The following is a 16,019-nucleotide window of genomic DNA, read 5'->3' as shown; positions in this document are numbered from 1 at the left end:
CAGTGAGCTCATGGTTCTGGTTCAGCACTCTCAAGTCAATATTATAGTTCAGTATTACATTTTTATAAATAATTATGTATCATCACTGTCACAATAAAATCTCCACTGTTCCCTTTTTTACCCAATTTCCTCCTCAGTTTAGTCATGTCCAGTTCCACAAGCTAGCTAGGCTACCAAGCTAGGAGGGTGAGAGCTAGCATGTTCTTTCTCCAAGACACTTCAAGGCAGCCATCAAACTGCTGTTAACACATCATTAGACAGCTCAACACGCTTGGAGGAGAACACTGATTCTGTTACATCAGCTAACAGACAAGTTATCAGACATGATCAAGGTAGGCCAGGTGATATCTAAAAGAGGTTGCCACAAACATGAGCATCTATGAGCTTCTTCTGATGCAGATTTATGTCAATTTGCATGGTAATAGCGCTCCCTGCTGGAGAACCTTCAGACCAGAGAACTTGTAGAGAGGAGAATTCCCACTCTGCAATGTCTTAAGTGTTTCTCAAACACTAGAGGGCGCTCCCGAGAGTCCAAAATGAATGGGTTGATATGGAGTGTTTGAGCAAAATCATAGTTTATAAATGCTTAAACATTTTTAATAAAAAAAACACATTCATGCCTTGAACACTGAACAGCACAAAACATTTTAACACTGCTGTTATATTTTTAAGAGCTTTTAAACTCGAGTTATAGGAGTTTAAAATGGTACCTCATATACGTCCGTGACATCTGTAAGCACAAACAGCCAATGAGCTGCTCCGCTCGCCAACCAATCAGCACTCAGCAGCAGTAATGTTAGCATCCTGCTGCCCAAAACCCGTTTGCTGTAGAAAAAGGGAAATATACAGGTAAGATTTCTTTACTTTTTTAGTGAAATGCATCCTTCTACTCTCTAAAATTAAAGGAAAGTTCTGGGCGAGTGATTAGAAGCTATTTTAGCTTTTCGTTTTTAGCTGTTGAGCTGCATTTACTCCCATTAATTGAGGACTCACTCGTGGGCGCCCTCTGCTGTTCAGCAGTCCTGTTTTTGATAGAACGGGGGGAAACAGGAAGTGGCCAGGCTCCTCATAAACCGGCTCTGCTTCAGACTGCAAGTGGTTTTCAAAGCCATGTTCATGCGCTATATATATTAAAAAACCCAAGCACCATTTTCATAATTCAACTAATCACCAGGACACAGAAAATACTGCAAACTTTACTTAGTAAATCAAACACAGCAGATACAGAGGGAAGTTACTCTACCATAGCCTTTTAAAGGCCACGTTATAACTAAATGCTTTAACAGTAAAAGTGAATAAATCATGTGTACAGATTATTTAATATCATTTAATATCATTTATTACTGTTTTGTAATCCTGTTTCCTGGCCATATATGGGGATCAGAAGAACTTTCTCTCCAGGTTAGAGTAGCTGCCTTAGGGTCATAGCCAGTCACTTTAGCTTGGTTGTTTTACTGTAGCAATTCACACTGAAGCAAGTTTAAGGTACAAAGCATGTCGGCATTTGTTTTCGATTCCATGGACTCAAGCTCAAGTTAATGTAAACTAAAATAAGTAGGAGGTGGAGAGCTAGCAGTACAATGCATAGCAGAGACAGACAGCTTCTTAACAAACCTCCCTTTCACAAACAGAAAAAACTGAGTATTGTGGTGTGCGCCCACACACTTCTTAAACATGAACCCCAATTTCCCATATTTACAAGCTGTTTCTTACTTACATATTTTTATTTGATATAAAATTTATTATATTAATTTAAGAAGCTATAAATTCTTCATTTGGTCAGAATTTATACACTTTATTATTTTCATCGAAACAGTGCTTTACTGACAGATATGACTGTCAGTTCACAATGATTGACCTGAGAAGTATGATTAAATATGCTTAGCAGTTCTCAACTGATCAAATGGTCAACAGGTCAAATTATATGTTTTGTTGAAGTGAACACAACAGATCTTCTACAGGAAACACACTTGAATATGTCCTTTTTCTGAAAATTATAGTGAATAATTTATGTTTATTTGCTGAGTTTAAAATATTGTAAAACATAATAATAATAATAATAATAATAATAATAATAATAATAATAATAATAATAATATAGCACTTTTTAAGAACCAAAAGATGCTTTCAATGGAAATGAAACACAGCAGAGGACAAACTAAGAAAACACAACAGTACAGAAGCAGACAGGTAAAGTTGTAATGAGAAGGCAGGATTAGCTCTGCAGTAAGTTGTAGGCTAGAGAGAAGAGGTTTTTAGAGAGACGAGGTTTTAAGGGTTGATATAAATATGGAGAAAGTAATAGACAGCCACACTTGTGGGAGAAGAGAGTTCCAGAGACAAGGAGCAAATCTAGTGCTCAGGCACCAAAGATGTGGAGGTTGGATCGAGAAATGGTTAGTAAATCAGTGGTCATCAATACAGGTGGGTTTAGAAGGAAGGAGAAGATCAGACGAGTAGGAAAGAGGGGCTGTTAAGAGCTTCGTAAGTGAGAAGAAGATTTTTTAAGTGAGTGTGGTTCTTCACAGCAAGCCAGCGGAGATCAGGGAGAACAGGTGTAACGTGGTTGAGAGAGTGTGAGAAGTCGAGGTCTGAACCGTCTGAAGTTTGTGATCATTTTTGCACAGAACACATTTCATGTTTTTTTCCCCCCAGTATTATAAAATTCAGCAAATAATCAGTAACTGCAATAAAATGTGCAGAACCATGTTCCCCGTAAAGCCCATGTGTCAAACACAAGGCCTGCAGGCGAAGTCAGGCCCGTGAAATGATTTTAATTTTCTCTTCGTATTAGCTCGTTTCACGCTGAGATGCACTACAGTCCCCAGCATGCACTGCAACATAGTGTGCGTTCTGACCCCCAACAACAATCTATGGGTCAGGGGTTACACAAAAAGAAGAGATACCTGATGTCTAGTTCAAACAAATAAGCAGTTAAAAAAGTACCTAAAAACAATTCCATTTTAATTTAGAAATATTTTTGAATGAGTGCCTATTTTGCTCTTGCAGTTTTGGCATATTTTGAGTAAACAGTGGCAAAATGTTAAGTAAAAATGAAATGAAAACACAGCTGGCCCACAGATTTTTTACTATGGCCCTTTTAGTGGTTGAGGTTGACACCCCTGCTGTAGAGGATGCGATAACTTATTTTCACTTATACAACAGTTAGTTCCGGCCACGCAAGCTGATTGGTTGAGAAGCGTTCTAACCGTGCTGTTATTTCACCATAACATCACAGGTTTCTCTCCGCTGAGACGATGTTGCTAAGCAACGACTTTGACAGCTGTAGGAGACGCTCAAGCCATTTGAACATTTTTACTTCTTACTTTGCCACAAACAGAAAATGGACACTTTTAATATCACATTTGACCGACAGCCTATTTGGTCAGGTAGCTAATCACACCTGAAAGCTCTGTGTTTTTAATGATAAACATGTAGGATAGTATTCCAACTGAGCAGGGAAGAGTAAAATACACACCTAATTACTACTAAATAATATGGCCGTTTTGTTACAGCTCAACTACAGTTTTAAACTGCTGTAAAATGCTTACACATATGCATTACAGATCAGGTGGTGCCGTTAAGGATGACATTCTTTACGCATGGGTGACAGTGGTGCACATGCATGATGCAAATCGGGCAGGGGACGCAGATCACTGCCTGCCGCATAATGAAGACGTAAACATCCATGCAATAATGTTTATATCTGGGGAAATTACACAGATCTGTTATCCTGTACAAATCAGCCTGTCAAAACATGCACAAATTACAACGCCATCTCCAAAAAAGTTGGGATGCTGTGCAAAATGTAAATAAAAACAAAATGCAATGATGTGCAAATCATTTAAATCCTATATTTCATTGAAAATAGAACAAAAACAACAAATCAAATGTTGAAACTGAGATAATATTTGCCAATTTTGAATTTGATGCTAAGAACACGTTCCAAAAAAAGTTGGGATGGGGGCAACAAAAGGCTGGTTAAGTGTGTAATGCTAACAACATCTGTTGGTTAATTGGCAACAGGTCAGTAACATGATTGGGTATAATAAAGCATCCCAGAGAGGCTGAGTCTTTCAGAAGTAAAGATGAGGAGGAGTTCACCACTCTGTGAAAGAGTGCACAATCATATAGTGCTAAAATTTAAGAATAACGTTTCTCAACGTAAAATAGCAAAGAACTTTTGCTTTTCATCATCTACGGTACAGAATAACATTAAAAGATTCAGAGAATCTGGAGAAATCTCTGTATGTAAGGGACAAGGCCAAAAACCAGTACATGCTGGCTGTGATCTTTGGGCCCTCAGATGGCACTGCATTAAAAACAGACATGATTCTGTAGTGGAAATCATTGCATGGGCTGAGAAACACTTCTGAAAAGCACTGTCTGTGAGTTTGTCACTGCATCCACAAATGCAAGGTAAAGCTCTAAAATGCAAAGAAGAAACCGTATATAAGCATGACCCAGAAATGCTGCCACCTTCTCTGGGCCTCAGCTCAATTAAAATGGACTGAGGGGAAGTGGAGAAGTGTCCTGTGGTCCGACAAATTGTTGTTAGCATTAAATTTGAAAATGGGCATATAATTAAAAAAAAACAATAACTTTTTCTCAGTTTGCATGATTTGCCTATCATTGCAATGTATTTTTATTTACATTCTGCACAGTATCCCAACTTTTTTGGCAATGGGCTTGCATATTGCCGGACCTCTTCTTGTAAAAGTAATCTAGCTTGAGTGGGCTTAAGCAATATATTTGTCACTCCTAATCTATGTTGTCATTCACATGGCAAATTCAGAACTGTAGCAATGCCCAGAAATCTATCCTGTAGCACATACTATCAATATATAACAAGAAATGCTTATGCATTTTTTAGCAGGGCATTCCCTTATTACATATGATGGCCTGAGGGCGTCCTTGTGGCAGAAGCAGAGGAACCTTCAGAGGACAGAAGTATGACATACGTTAGCATCACACAGCCTTGCCCATTTACTTGTTCAGCGGCCAATATGCAAGCTAGGGCTCCACAATACATCATCTATTAATGATTATCACAATATTGCCCTTTAAAATAATGAAACTACAGAAGGCTGCAATATGCAAAGGAGCATTCCAGGACCACGTGCTGTAAACGCCCTGACCAATCGTAGCTCCAGATGAGTGTTTCTGTGGATGTTGCATGAATCATGGTCAATTATTGTTGGCCAAAAATAACGCAGGACAATCTTTAACCATGTCGCATTATTAATGCATTTCTTGCAGGGAGTATTGCAATTGCAGTATGTAGCACTGCAATCACAATACGAGTATTTTGCCCCTTTCATGCAGCCCTAATACAAGCTTCTCCCCCATAAGCGATACACCAGCTGGTAGGTTGGGCACTTTTATGGTAATGGTGGTAGCTTTGAAGCCCCTTGTCTGGCCTTCTGGACCTCAACTTCCAGGCAGTGAGGAAGCAAAGGGAAGATGGCACATTAAGGAGGGGCAATCTGGTGACAAAGTGGTCTTGGCATCCGACAGTACTGAGGAAGGAAAAGCTCTAATTAGGCGGTACCCTGGCAGGCTGAACAAACCCAGAGGCGTTCGCCTTCACAATCTCCAGTCCAGAGCTTCATGTATATTCATAACCTGTGACATTTCTCACTGAATAGGTTTCCACAATTTCAGGAAACGTTTCTTTTAATGTTTATACATGTATATCGCTGCTGTTGGATCAAAAGCTCCAGAAAATGGTAACTTTACAGTAGAAGGAAAAAACATACTTTACTTTTAATGGAAGTCAATGGAACCAGACTTTTTTCCAAGTCATTTTGGGTCATTTCTTTTGGTCCATTCATCATGAAATTTACACACAATGTAAAGGACAACAGACATTTTCAAATTATGTCCAAAAAAAAAACTGAAAAATGACAAAAAATGGAAATACAAGGCTTTGTTCCGCAGCGAGAGCAGCAATAAGTCATGTTTTAGATGCTGGTATGCTGGTCATACTGCTTATGACCATGCTGGATGACCAGCTAAACCAGCACCAGAACAGCATAAATCAGTTTAAACCAGCAAAGACCAGCATGAAGCAGCATTGAATGGAAAAACTACAAAAATAGACATACAAGGTTTTGTCCTGACAGCAGATATGTTTGTATATTTACTTAGCATTTCAAATAAAGCATCTCTAGTTTGGAACAAAAATAATGAGTGTTGTGTAGAACCAAAACGAGTTCTTCTTTTATTATAAGCTTGACATCATAACAATAGCAGAACCCTTTTTGGGGTTATTCAGAACCATATACAACACATTCTCCATCAAGCTGAAGAACCATTTCACCAGTCAAAGAATGGTTTAATCATGTAAATGGTTCTTTGAGTGTTTATAGTTCTATAGAGAACAACTGTCTATTTTACAAAACCCTTGAAGAACCATCCTTTTTTCTGGGGTTTGATAGCGAGTATGAGAGATTATGACTGTGTGTGTGTGAGTCAAGTTTGAATATTGGTCAAAAGGCCTCTCATCACTCTCAGAAACAAAGGTACTAAACTGTCACTGGGGTGGAACCCTCAAGGCTCCATCTCAGTACCTTTAGTCAGGGAACATAACTGAACCATAATCCACTGAAATGATATGTTCTAAGCTGTACTGACTCCACACACCCCGTCTCGCCTCCAGGCTTTTATTTTACTGTTCTGTTTTAAAACATTCGGTTATGAAAAGGTACAAATACGAACTTTTCACCTGGAGAAACGTATTTAAGGTTCACAATCAGACCTTAAAACCACTGTTGTACCTTTGAGGGAACATTAACATTGTTTGTACCTTGATGAATGAAAAATGTACCTGCACAGAACCTTCATTTCTAACAGTGTAGAATCTCTCCATTTTGGTCATTTTCTACTTTCTTGTAAAATTTGAAAACTCCATCAATACATTGTGTTAAAATTTTAATCATGAACAGACTAAATTAAAAATGGAAGAACTCTTGTTACCTTAAATTCCATTATGAGTTTAGAAAGTTTTTTCCTAAAGTTACCATTTTGGAGACACAAGATTTTGTTCCAAAAGGGAACAAAATGGTCCCTTTAAACTTTTTTTCCTTAACAATATAAAATATTTTCTCATTGAGGTATTGAAATACTATATGTTTACAAATATGGATATTGAAATAGCATCAAATGATAAAATGCTCAGCTGTGGTCATCACCCAGTACCATCTTTAGCATGTAAAACCCAGGACATCTAATGTAAACATTCAGTGAACTGAGTATACAGATATTGTATAGAATGTGGAATGTGTGTCACAGCTGGAGACGGATTACCGTATGTAACAGGACCGTCCATGTATCGAGCGCTTTTAATGCACAGTATAATTAGCGCGGTACATATGTGGTTTCTGATTAACTACGGCTCTGCCTTCCTCATTTCGCTTTATGGTGAGAAAATGCTTTAGTCCTTCATGTTAATTACTGCTGACTCCCAGCTCCTGTTTGGTGATTATAGTAATGGGTGTGGGACCTACAGCTCCCTCCTCAGTGCCCAGAGCCAAGCTGAGAACAATGCATTAGTGCCAGAGGAGATCCCAAATGGTACGAAGTATGAACTGTGCTGCACGGACACATTAAGGTGTTAAATAGCTATGGTAAAGCGATGATTTGCACTGTTTTCTCCCCACCCTAAATGTAGTCAATCAGCCAAGACATGTTTGGGGTCCAAAGATTTGCACTGTAGCTGTGAGGCTATTGAAAGCTTATAGACACTGTTAGCATTGTGCAAACTGCATCACTCAGACCACGCGAACTTGTTAAGCTATAGGGCGTGGCTTAGCTAGAACAGTATTAGCAATCATCTTGAACTCTGAAATGTATCTGTATTTTGTCTAATTCACAGATACAGTGCTGTGAAAAAGTATTTGCCCCCACCCTCCTGATTTTCTCTAAGGCTGCTTTGCTCAAATTGCCGGACTAATCAGATTTGTTTCTTGCATCTGACTTTTTAGACCGGCTGTTCAGATGTCAACTTACAAGTGACCTGAAATCTGATTTGTATGGTCAGATTGCAGTCAAATGTGCTCGCAGATCCGCACTGGTTGCCATAGTTACAGTAAAACCTAATGATAAATAGCTAATAGAACAATCACAATGTATTTTACAACAGAATTTCACTTTTTATTACCTACAGCATTGGCAGAACATGACATTAATGTAGGTTGGCCTGGTCACCAGACTGTTAAGGAACTATAGACTGTAGCAGTAATATTCAGAGACAGGCTTGAAGTTCAAATCTTTTAATGAAACAGTCACTAAATACAATATACCAAGTAGAAATGGCTGTTAAAATCTGTAATATGTCAGTTTTAACCACTGACCTTCTTGTCAGACACTGATGTCATGAACTATCATGAAAAATACATGAAAATTGATGTGAAGAGTCAAACTGAGTCACATATCCAGGAATCTGATTTGAATCGAGATCCAAAACTACCTGCAAATGTGGCTTTGTAACCCTTTCCAGTCTGATAAATAGTTCAGCAACTCTTAACGTCTCTCAGTTTTTCTTGATTGCAGCAGAGTGTCCTGCTTGTTGAGACCTTTAAGCTCACTTAACATTGCTAAAAAGTTTCTATTCAAGTGATGTTTAGATTCAACAGAGCTGACAGTAATCAAGCCTTTGTGTGTCTAGTTCAACTGATCCCTATGACCAACTAAATTTGGTTAATTGGTGGGTTGCATAACTAAGGGGGCAACTACTTTTTCACACAGTGCCAGGTGATGTTGGATAACTTTTTTCCCTTGAATAAATAAAAAGATTGTGTAAAAACTGTTTTCTTTGCCTTGTATTACAATTTTGTGTGACAAATATGCAAAAATGGAAGATATCAGAAGGGGGCAAATACTTTTTCACAGCAATGCAATGGTGTGTAATAGTGTCAGAAACCACATTACTTAACAACACAGTGTGGTTTGCTGCAAGTGTGATGATTTAAGCATGCAGTTTGCACAATGCTAACTGCTGTAAACTTCCATTACCAACTTCAATCAGAGAAGCAAACTTCAGACATCAAAGTCTTGGCAACTGCATTTGCAGTCGATTGTGTAGCAGACCAGTGGTTCCCAACCTGGGGCCGGATTCACAAAAGTGTCTTAAGAAGGAAAATCTCCTTAAATGTGCGCTTTTTCTTAACTTTATTCTTAAGAAAAAAGTGCCTTTGCTTCAAATAACTTCTTAAGAATTTTTCATAACTATTTTTTCTTATTAATTCTAAGAACAAGTGTTTATATCAAAAACATTATTTTCTTAAATGTGATCTTAACCTTGCGATAGACAAACTCGGACGTTGCCTCTGCTGCTCCTGCCCATCCTCGCCTCTTGCTTTCCGCGGTCACCCCACAATTATTGCATTTTCCGAGGAGGATTTTTTTCCTGTTGGCTGTTTCATCCATCATCACGTCTAGTTCCTGTTTACTATTTTTTTTTTAAACACTTGGTTTGATGCATTTCCTCTATTTTGCTTCTCTGAGTGGATTAAATAATGGAAATAACAGCTAATACAAACTAAAAATACAGGGTGATTCAAAAAGATTCATCCAATTTCAAAGCACCATATTCTTACAACCGTGAGGCGCCTAGGAACCAATCACAATCCAACTGAAAGAGGAGGCCATTGAGTTTCTGACTGTCAGTGGAAGATGGCTCCCTTCAGTCTGAGAGGAGATGAGACCCCTGAGCAGAAAGCGTTCTGCGTTCTCCACTTCAATAAGAGTGAATCCGTCATAACTGTGCAGTGTGATTTTCGTGGTCAGTGAAGCTCCAACAGCTCAGAGCGTTCGTCGTTGGTTCCACAACACTGGATGATCTCCGAAATCGCACTGAAAGAGCCGTGAGTGCAGCGACACCCGACATGCTCAATCCAGTATGGGATGAATTTGACTATGACGTTGATGTTGTCTGTACAGCTGGAGGAGGTTCATACTGAGACCTTGTACAATTACATAATAAACTTTATGCTCATTTAAACCATTTACAGTTTACTGCATTGATCTGTAACGATTTACAAGAGAAATAAATCATTTTGACATCGGATGAATCTTTTTGAATCAGCCTGTATATCGCGCTGCGTTTATGGTTAGCTGTAAAATGCATCATAGAATACAAAACAATGAAGATTTTCTCAAGAAAATCTTAAGGAACTGCTTATCCTAATAGAATATTTGAGAACTTCTTAGGTTCTTTTCTGAGAATTGCATTTAAGAACATTCTTATGAACTTCTTACTGTTTGTCTTAAGAACCTTCGCAGGTTTTTTCCTAAGAAAGCTTTTGTGAATCCGGCCCCTGGTTCTCAGGGCCCTCCAGACAGTCCACATTTTTGCTTCTGCCCAACTCAACACATACAGATGAAGGGAAAATGTGGACCATCTGGAGGCCCTGAGGACCAAGTTGGGAACCAATGATGTAGACAATCAATTTCAATGGTAACAGGTATGATGTGCAGCATGTGCCATATCTGAACATGGAAATAACAGCATAAATGCTGTATTTTCAAATATTCCAAATCCTTATTCATCCCTTGCTATGTGTATATCTCCAACAGCAGACCTCTCTTCTCCAAGCCTCCTCAGCCTCCCCAATTCCATGACTAATGCCAAAGTTTGTTCAATTGATTTGATTAATTAAACATAACTTCAGCGTAACTTGCTCCCAGCTGTTTTCGACGTTGCTTATGTTTGAAGTGTCAAACTCACTCCCGCTGGCGTCAGCTCTATGGGCATTTTTAAAGCGCTCTTTAATGGCATCTTCAAATAAACCGATACAAACGGCCTCTTGTGAAACTGGCCCATTCCCAGGAAGCGCACTTCTGTGATACATTAAACACCAGACTTCAATACGTTTATGCAGATTAACGGATAATGTTTTTCCTTGTTCTCCTTTGCTGTTCTCTTTTTCTGGTCGTGTGCATAATTATTGATTACATGGACTGAATTTAACGTTTTTTTCTCGCTCTTGTCTTCCAGTATGATCTACTCTTTGGTGACCTCCTAACAGAGTCGTTGGCACTGAAGGAAAGTTGTGGATATCAGAGACTGTTACCTGGAATTCTAAGCGCTAAACCAATTTCTGGAGAACTTCTAAACACAAGATTGATTCCTCTTTTTTTGTCACTTGGAGAAAGATGACTGTCTGGACTTGGCCTCTGAAGAGCCTGTGTTGTTTACCAGTTCCGATGCCTGAATGCCACACAGATTTTGGAGACCAAACATTGTGGGCGGTTGGTCGTGGGGGCACTTGGCGCAATACAACTAGCACACTCATGTTCACAAGTTCACATGGTCGTATTTGCACAGTTTGTCTCAGGCATAGCACATGTCCTTCAGGACATCGAGGCCCAACACCTACTCACCTTTACACTTCCACCAAATGTAGCTCCAAACTTTGGTGTTGGGTTGAGGGCAGTTTAAGGGAAATATGGCCAACCTTATCAGCGAATGTTGCATTTTTACTAGACGCTCACTAGACCAGTGGGTCCATACAATCAGAACTTCTACGTGAATGGCTTTTGTGACATGTGTATTTGTGCATCCTGCAATAGGCGATTTTTTAAATGTTGCATTCTTCGTGTACATAGCAAGATTTGTGTAATGCTCTGATGTTTTTTCGGTGTCGTCAGTCGTTGAGACATTTTTAGATATAAAAAGGTTGACAATGCTTACAACGAGGCTTTTCCTAGGAAACTAGAGCCGATTTTCAAAATACCACCTTTGCACAATAGTTGTTATGGGTTTGCACAATTTATTACGGTAGTTGGTGTTGAAATGATCTATATTTATATACCCAAAATACCAGTCAAGTCTTCCAATATACAATATTCTAATGTGTCGAGATACCATGGTGAACAAAAAGTACAGTATTGCGTATTTGTTGTAACATCATTACGAGTGACTATGAAACTTGCACCAAAACAACTTCATTACAATGTAATAAGAGCGTTACTAAAGGGTAAGCTTCTTTTCCATTTGTTTTGACTTTGCATAACAACAGCAATACAACTAAACGAATCTTTCACTTCAGTGAATCGCATCAGGAGGTAGTCACGAAAAAAAAAAATTATAAAACTAAGTCTAACGAGTTCCAGCAAATGCTGCCAACACTCTTCTCTAAAAATAGCCTTGCTATCTATCTATTTATTAATTTCTCATTTTTCACATCACACTACATCCAACTTTTTAACTGTTTAAGTTTTTGCCCTCCACCCCCCTTTTTGCACCCTCCTTAGTCCAAGTACTGGCTAAGCCTTTGAACATGGGGCCATGCTGTTTGATTGTTATTGTCACATTACAGATAAAGTGTAACCACATGACGCACAAATGCTTCAGTATACCTGCGTAATGATGTTTCATTAAGCCATGGTGTTTAATGGAAATGGGGTCTGTTCTGATGTTGGTTTAGTCTTGGGGAATGAAAACAATAATGCCTTTAGGAATAGGCCATGAAATGCAGCCGTCATGTAGCCCGCTGCCTTGTGTAGTTACACTTAATGTACGATGACCAAACATTTTATATCCCTGTGTACGTGTCCATCCAATATCGGTTGAGATATTTGTATATTAAGCAAAATAAATGCTATTTTAAAATCAAGTGATGAGTTGTCTCTCAAGTGCTTGTGTTATCATACATATGCTTTTATGACAAAGTCATGATCCTGAAACCGAAGGGAAGGTGGCACGATGTACACTTCAGGTTGAACGAGAAATATCGGTCAGGAACCTAAAGCTACATTGTGTGTCCAAAAGTTTGTAGACACCTGCTCTTCTGAAATAAAGGGTATTTATAGGGTATTTCCTGCAGTAACAGCCTCTATTCTGAAGGGAAAGCTTTACAGTAGAACACTGTTGTGAGGATTTGACTGGATTCAGCCACAAGAGCGTTAGTGAGGTCAGTTTCTGATGTTAGATGGTTAGTTCTGGGTAACAGACGCCACTTTATACCACTTTATATACGCTTGCCTTTGGGCTTGGCTTCCATCACTCGAGTACATGCAGTTCCACTGCTCCACAGCCCAATGCTGGGGGCTTTATACCCCTCTAGCTGGCCTTAGGCTCATATGCAGCTGCTTCAGAGTGTCCCATTTTGACAATTCTTTTTTAAAAAGGAGATTATACAAGCTGTGTGCGTGCGTAATAAATGAGTGTCAGGAATGAGTGCACCTTAAAGAGTAATTACACCCTAAAACCTTTTTTTTTATTAACAGCTGAAATGCACTGCTGCAATAATAAAATATACTAGTCTTGCTTAAAATGTAAACACATCTTTCCAAACAGTAAAATATCATTTTTATCATGGTCAGTTCCGCCTCTGCAGTGCCCCTCTGGTTCAGCTCTGCTATAGGCGCGGATGACGTGCCTCCGTACCAAAGTACAATGAAACATCACAGTATGCAAATCAGTCATCCAGCATTACCACCCCCCGACGATGCCCTATTTGTGCTGCACTCATAAACATAAAAGCATAGGAGCCGAGAGCGAGGAGATAACCACACTCACATCCTGAGCTGAACACCCCCAGCACCACCTCACAAGGCTGCGATATTCCAGCTGTCCGTATGAACTGTAAATAACCCTTTAATCTGAGCTTAGTTTATGATAAAGATTGATAAATGTTCAACATATAATTAGGTAACCTGAAGAAGTCTTCAAAAAGCTGCCGTGTTGCAGCCGATTCACATTTCCCTTCACAAATCGAACTCTCGCGTGACTCACTGAGCAGAAATCAGCTGCAAGCAACACTGGAACTACAGAAAGCGAAACAGTTCAGGAAAGGTTAACATTCAATTGCCAATCTTTCGTCCATACAACCTTTCTTGAACTTTCTTTTTCGCTTTCCGTAGTTCCAGTGTTGCTTGGCGTTGATGGGGAGCTTTTCGGCGCTTTGAGTCAGTTGCTCATACTGTTAAGGCTCAAGATGCACCGCCTGATCGGAAACACCTTCCTTCGTTGAAGATGGGGATGGTAGTAGAGAAAAATCGCCAACCTCGTAAGACTCTCAGTTGCAACAGTGTCATTTGATTCAGTCACTCTCCATATTTTCTGGCTATAACGTTATATAGCTATAATGTTAGCTATAACACACAGCAGCCCAGCCCACCCAGTTTCCCTCGTAGCCCCATCTCCAAACCCATACATCACTGCAGTGCCCCTCCCATTTTTGAGTATTTTTCAACGTCTGAGCCAGGGGTGGGGTTACTCTTTAAAAATGCTGAATTAGAAGGAGTGTTTGGATACTTTTGGGGTCAACTCTGACGATAATCGAGCCACTGAAGTGCTCCAGTTAAGATGATGAGATCAGGTCTAGCATGGATCTCGTTTTGAGATGGAATAACACCTTAAATGCTGAAGTACTTTATATCACATAAAAATGACAGCGCGACTTTAACATTAATGCATTGCCAAGTCAATCCGTGTATGACCCACAGTGCAACACTACCGTTCATATTTGCTGCCAATTGCATAAACGGTGAACCACATCGTGCATCATCTATGTTTAGTGTTGCATTAATTCTCAGGTATTGTAAATCTTTTCATCCCTCCAAGCTCGTTCCCCAGTCAGTCTTTATTGTAAACATTATATAGTGAATAAGTTAATGAATGAACAATTAACTTAGGATTTTTTTTACCCCTATTTGTCACAGAGCCCTCGATCCATGAGTTTCTTTCACTCAATTACCCTCCAACCTTATTCTTCACATCTCATTTCGGAGCTTCACATCATGTGTGGCTCCTCTTCGCCGTATCCGCCCTCAGACTCGCATTCTTCACGCTGATACTTTCTGTCAGGAGGGCTTCAGTGGGAGCAGTGGAAGGGGCGGGGGGGGTGATGGCTCTTGTCTGTCAGCGGGGTATTAATGCGCGTTTTTCTGAGCCACGCGACTGACAGATTGGTGGCAGCCTGTCCTCCCAGCTCCACCTGCTTCTCCCCTCCACATCACTGCCACATGCTCCGTAATTACAGTTGGTTAAGGACCAGCATCCCAGCATCTAACGCTGCGCCGCTTATAGCCGTGAAATAAGAAAAGTCGGCGAAGGTCTCCCAGTTCTGGCGTGTAAAGAGTGTGTTGCCGCTCCATCTAGCCCCTCTACCACCCCCACCATCCTTCCTTCCAAAGCATAGAGACAGTTAGGTGTGAAAAATATTAAACTAGCACAGGAAATTCATGTTTTGCTTCAAACTGTCATGTATGAGAGAAGAACATAAATCACCTGTTTTCTGCAGAGCATAGGCTGCTTAGACCTTAGCCTTTTCTCTCTGAGTCACTTCTTTATTTTTAGTTTCTAGTTTAAAATTCTACACTACTGAGCTGGACCAGGTTGTTCTAGCTGATTGAGACTAGTCTGAAATGACGGATTTGCGATCATGCTAAATGTTAGCTAGACTAAACAACAAAAATACATCTAATCTATCCGAGCCTTTCACACATCTATTTTAAAATTAATGCTGCACTCTAAAGTATTTTGACAAAAATAAAAAAAAAACTGCTACAATTTCACGTCCGGTTGAAAGGCATTTTTGTTCTGTAATGCTTGTCATACCTGGTAACAGTTGCTAAGCCATTCCTCTAAATACAGGTTGTCCAAATAGTCCCCTACACTTTTCAGGAGATATTTCTCAGGAGGTTAGTACGGTGGCTGAGAAGACTCAAAAACTCCAAATAAAAAATGAGCTGCAAACTCAGAAAGCACTTTCATCAAAACTGACAACACAGATGCTACGTTTCATAAACGTGCTACAAATACAGAAACACATGCAACTTCAGAAACGCTGATAAGCCAGTCACAACACAGCGGAGGTGTTTCTGCAGGACGCTCAGAGAGGATGGAGTCATTCAGACTTTTAAATTCTACACAGCACAAACATTCACCGGTTAAAGTAAGTCAACTTTTATTTGAGCAGATTACGACCATCACTGTATCGTAAAGGGAATCATCTGTAGAGCATAACTGTAAACGTTTAACACCAGAGAACAATCACAGTACAGCTGCG

General features: G+C 39.6%; 1 protein-coding gene across 2 annotated transcripts in view; it reads left to right on the top strand.

The window, feature by feature from the left end:
- cnih3 (cornichon family AMPA receptor auxiliary protein 3) overlaps nt 1-12,600 on the top strand; it is a 96,574-nt gene extending 83,974 nt beyond the window's left edge. For both annotated transcript variants that reach the window (XM_036581303.1, XM_036581302.1), the window contains exon 6: nt 11,000-12,600. In XM_036581303.1, the coding sequence (XP_036437196.1) occupies nt 11,000-11,027 (28 nt within the window). In that variant the 3' untranslated portion in view covers nt 11,028-12,600. The remainder of the gene's footprint in view (nt 1-10,999) is intronic.
- The last annotated feature ends 3,419 nt before the right edge of the window (nt 12,601-16,019 follow it).

The sequence above is a fragment of the Colossoma macropomum genome, unplaced genomic scaffold (assembly GCF_904425465.1).
Source record: "Colossoma macropomum unplaced genomic scaffold, Colossoma_macropomum, whole genome shotgun sequence".
Classification (NCBI taxonomy): Eukaryota; Metazoa; Chordata; class Actinopteri; order Characiformes; family Serrasalmidae; genus Colossoma; species Colossoma macropomum.
This window is presented reverse-complemented; position numbering and strand designations above follow the sequence as displayed.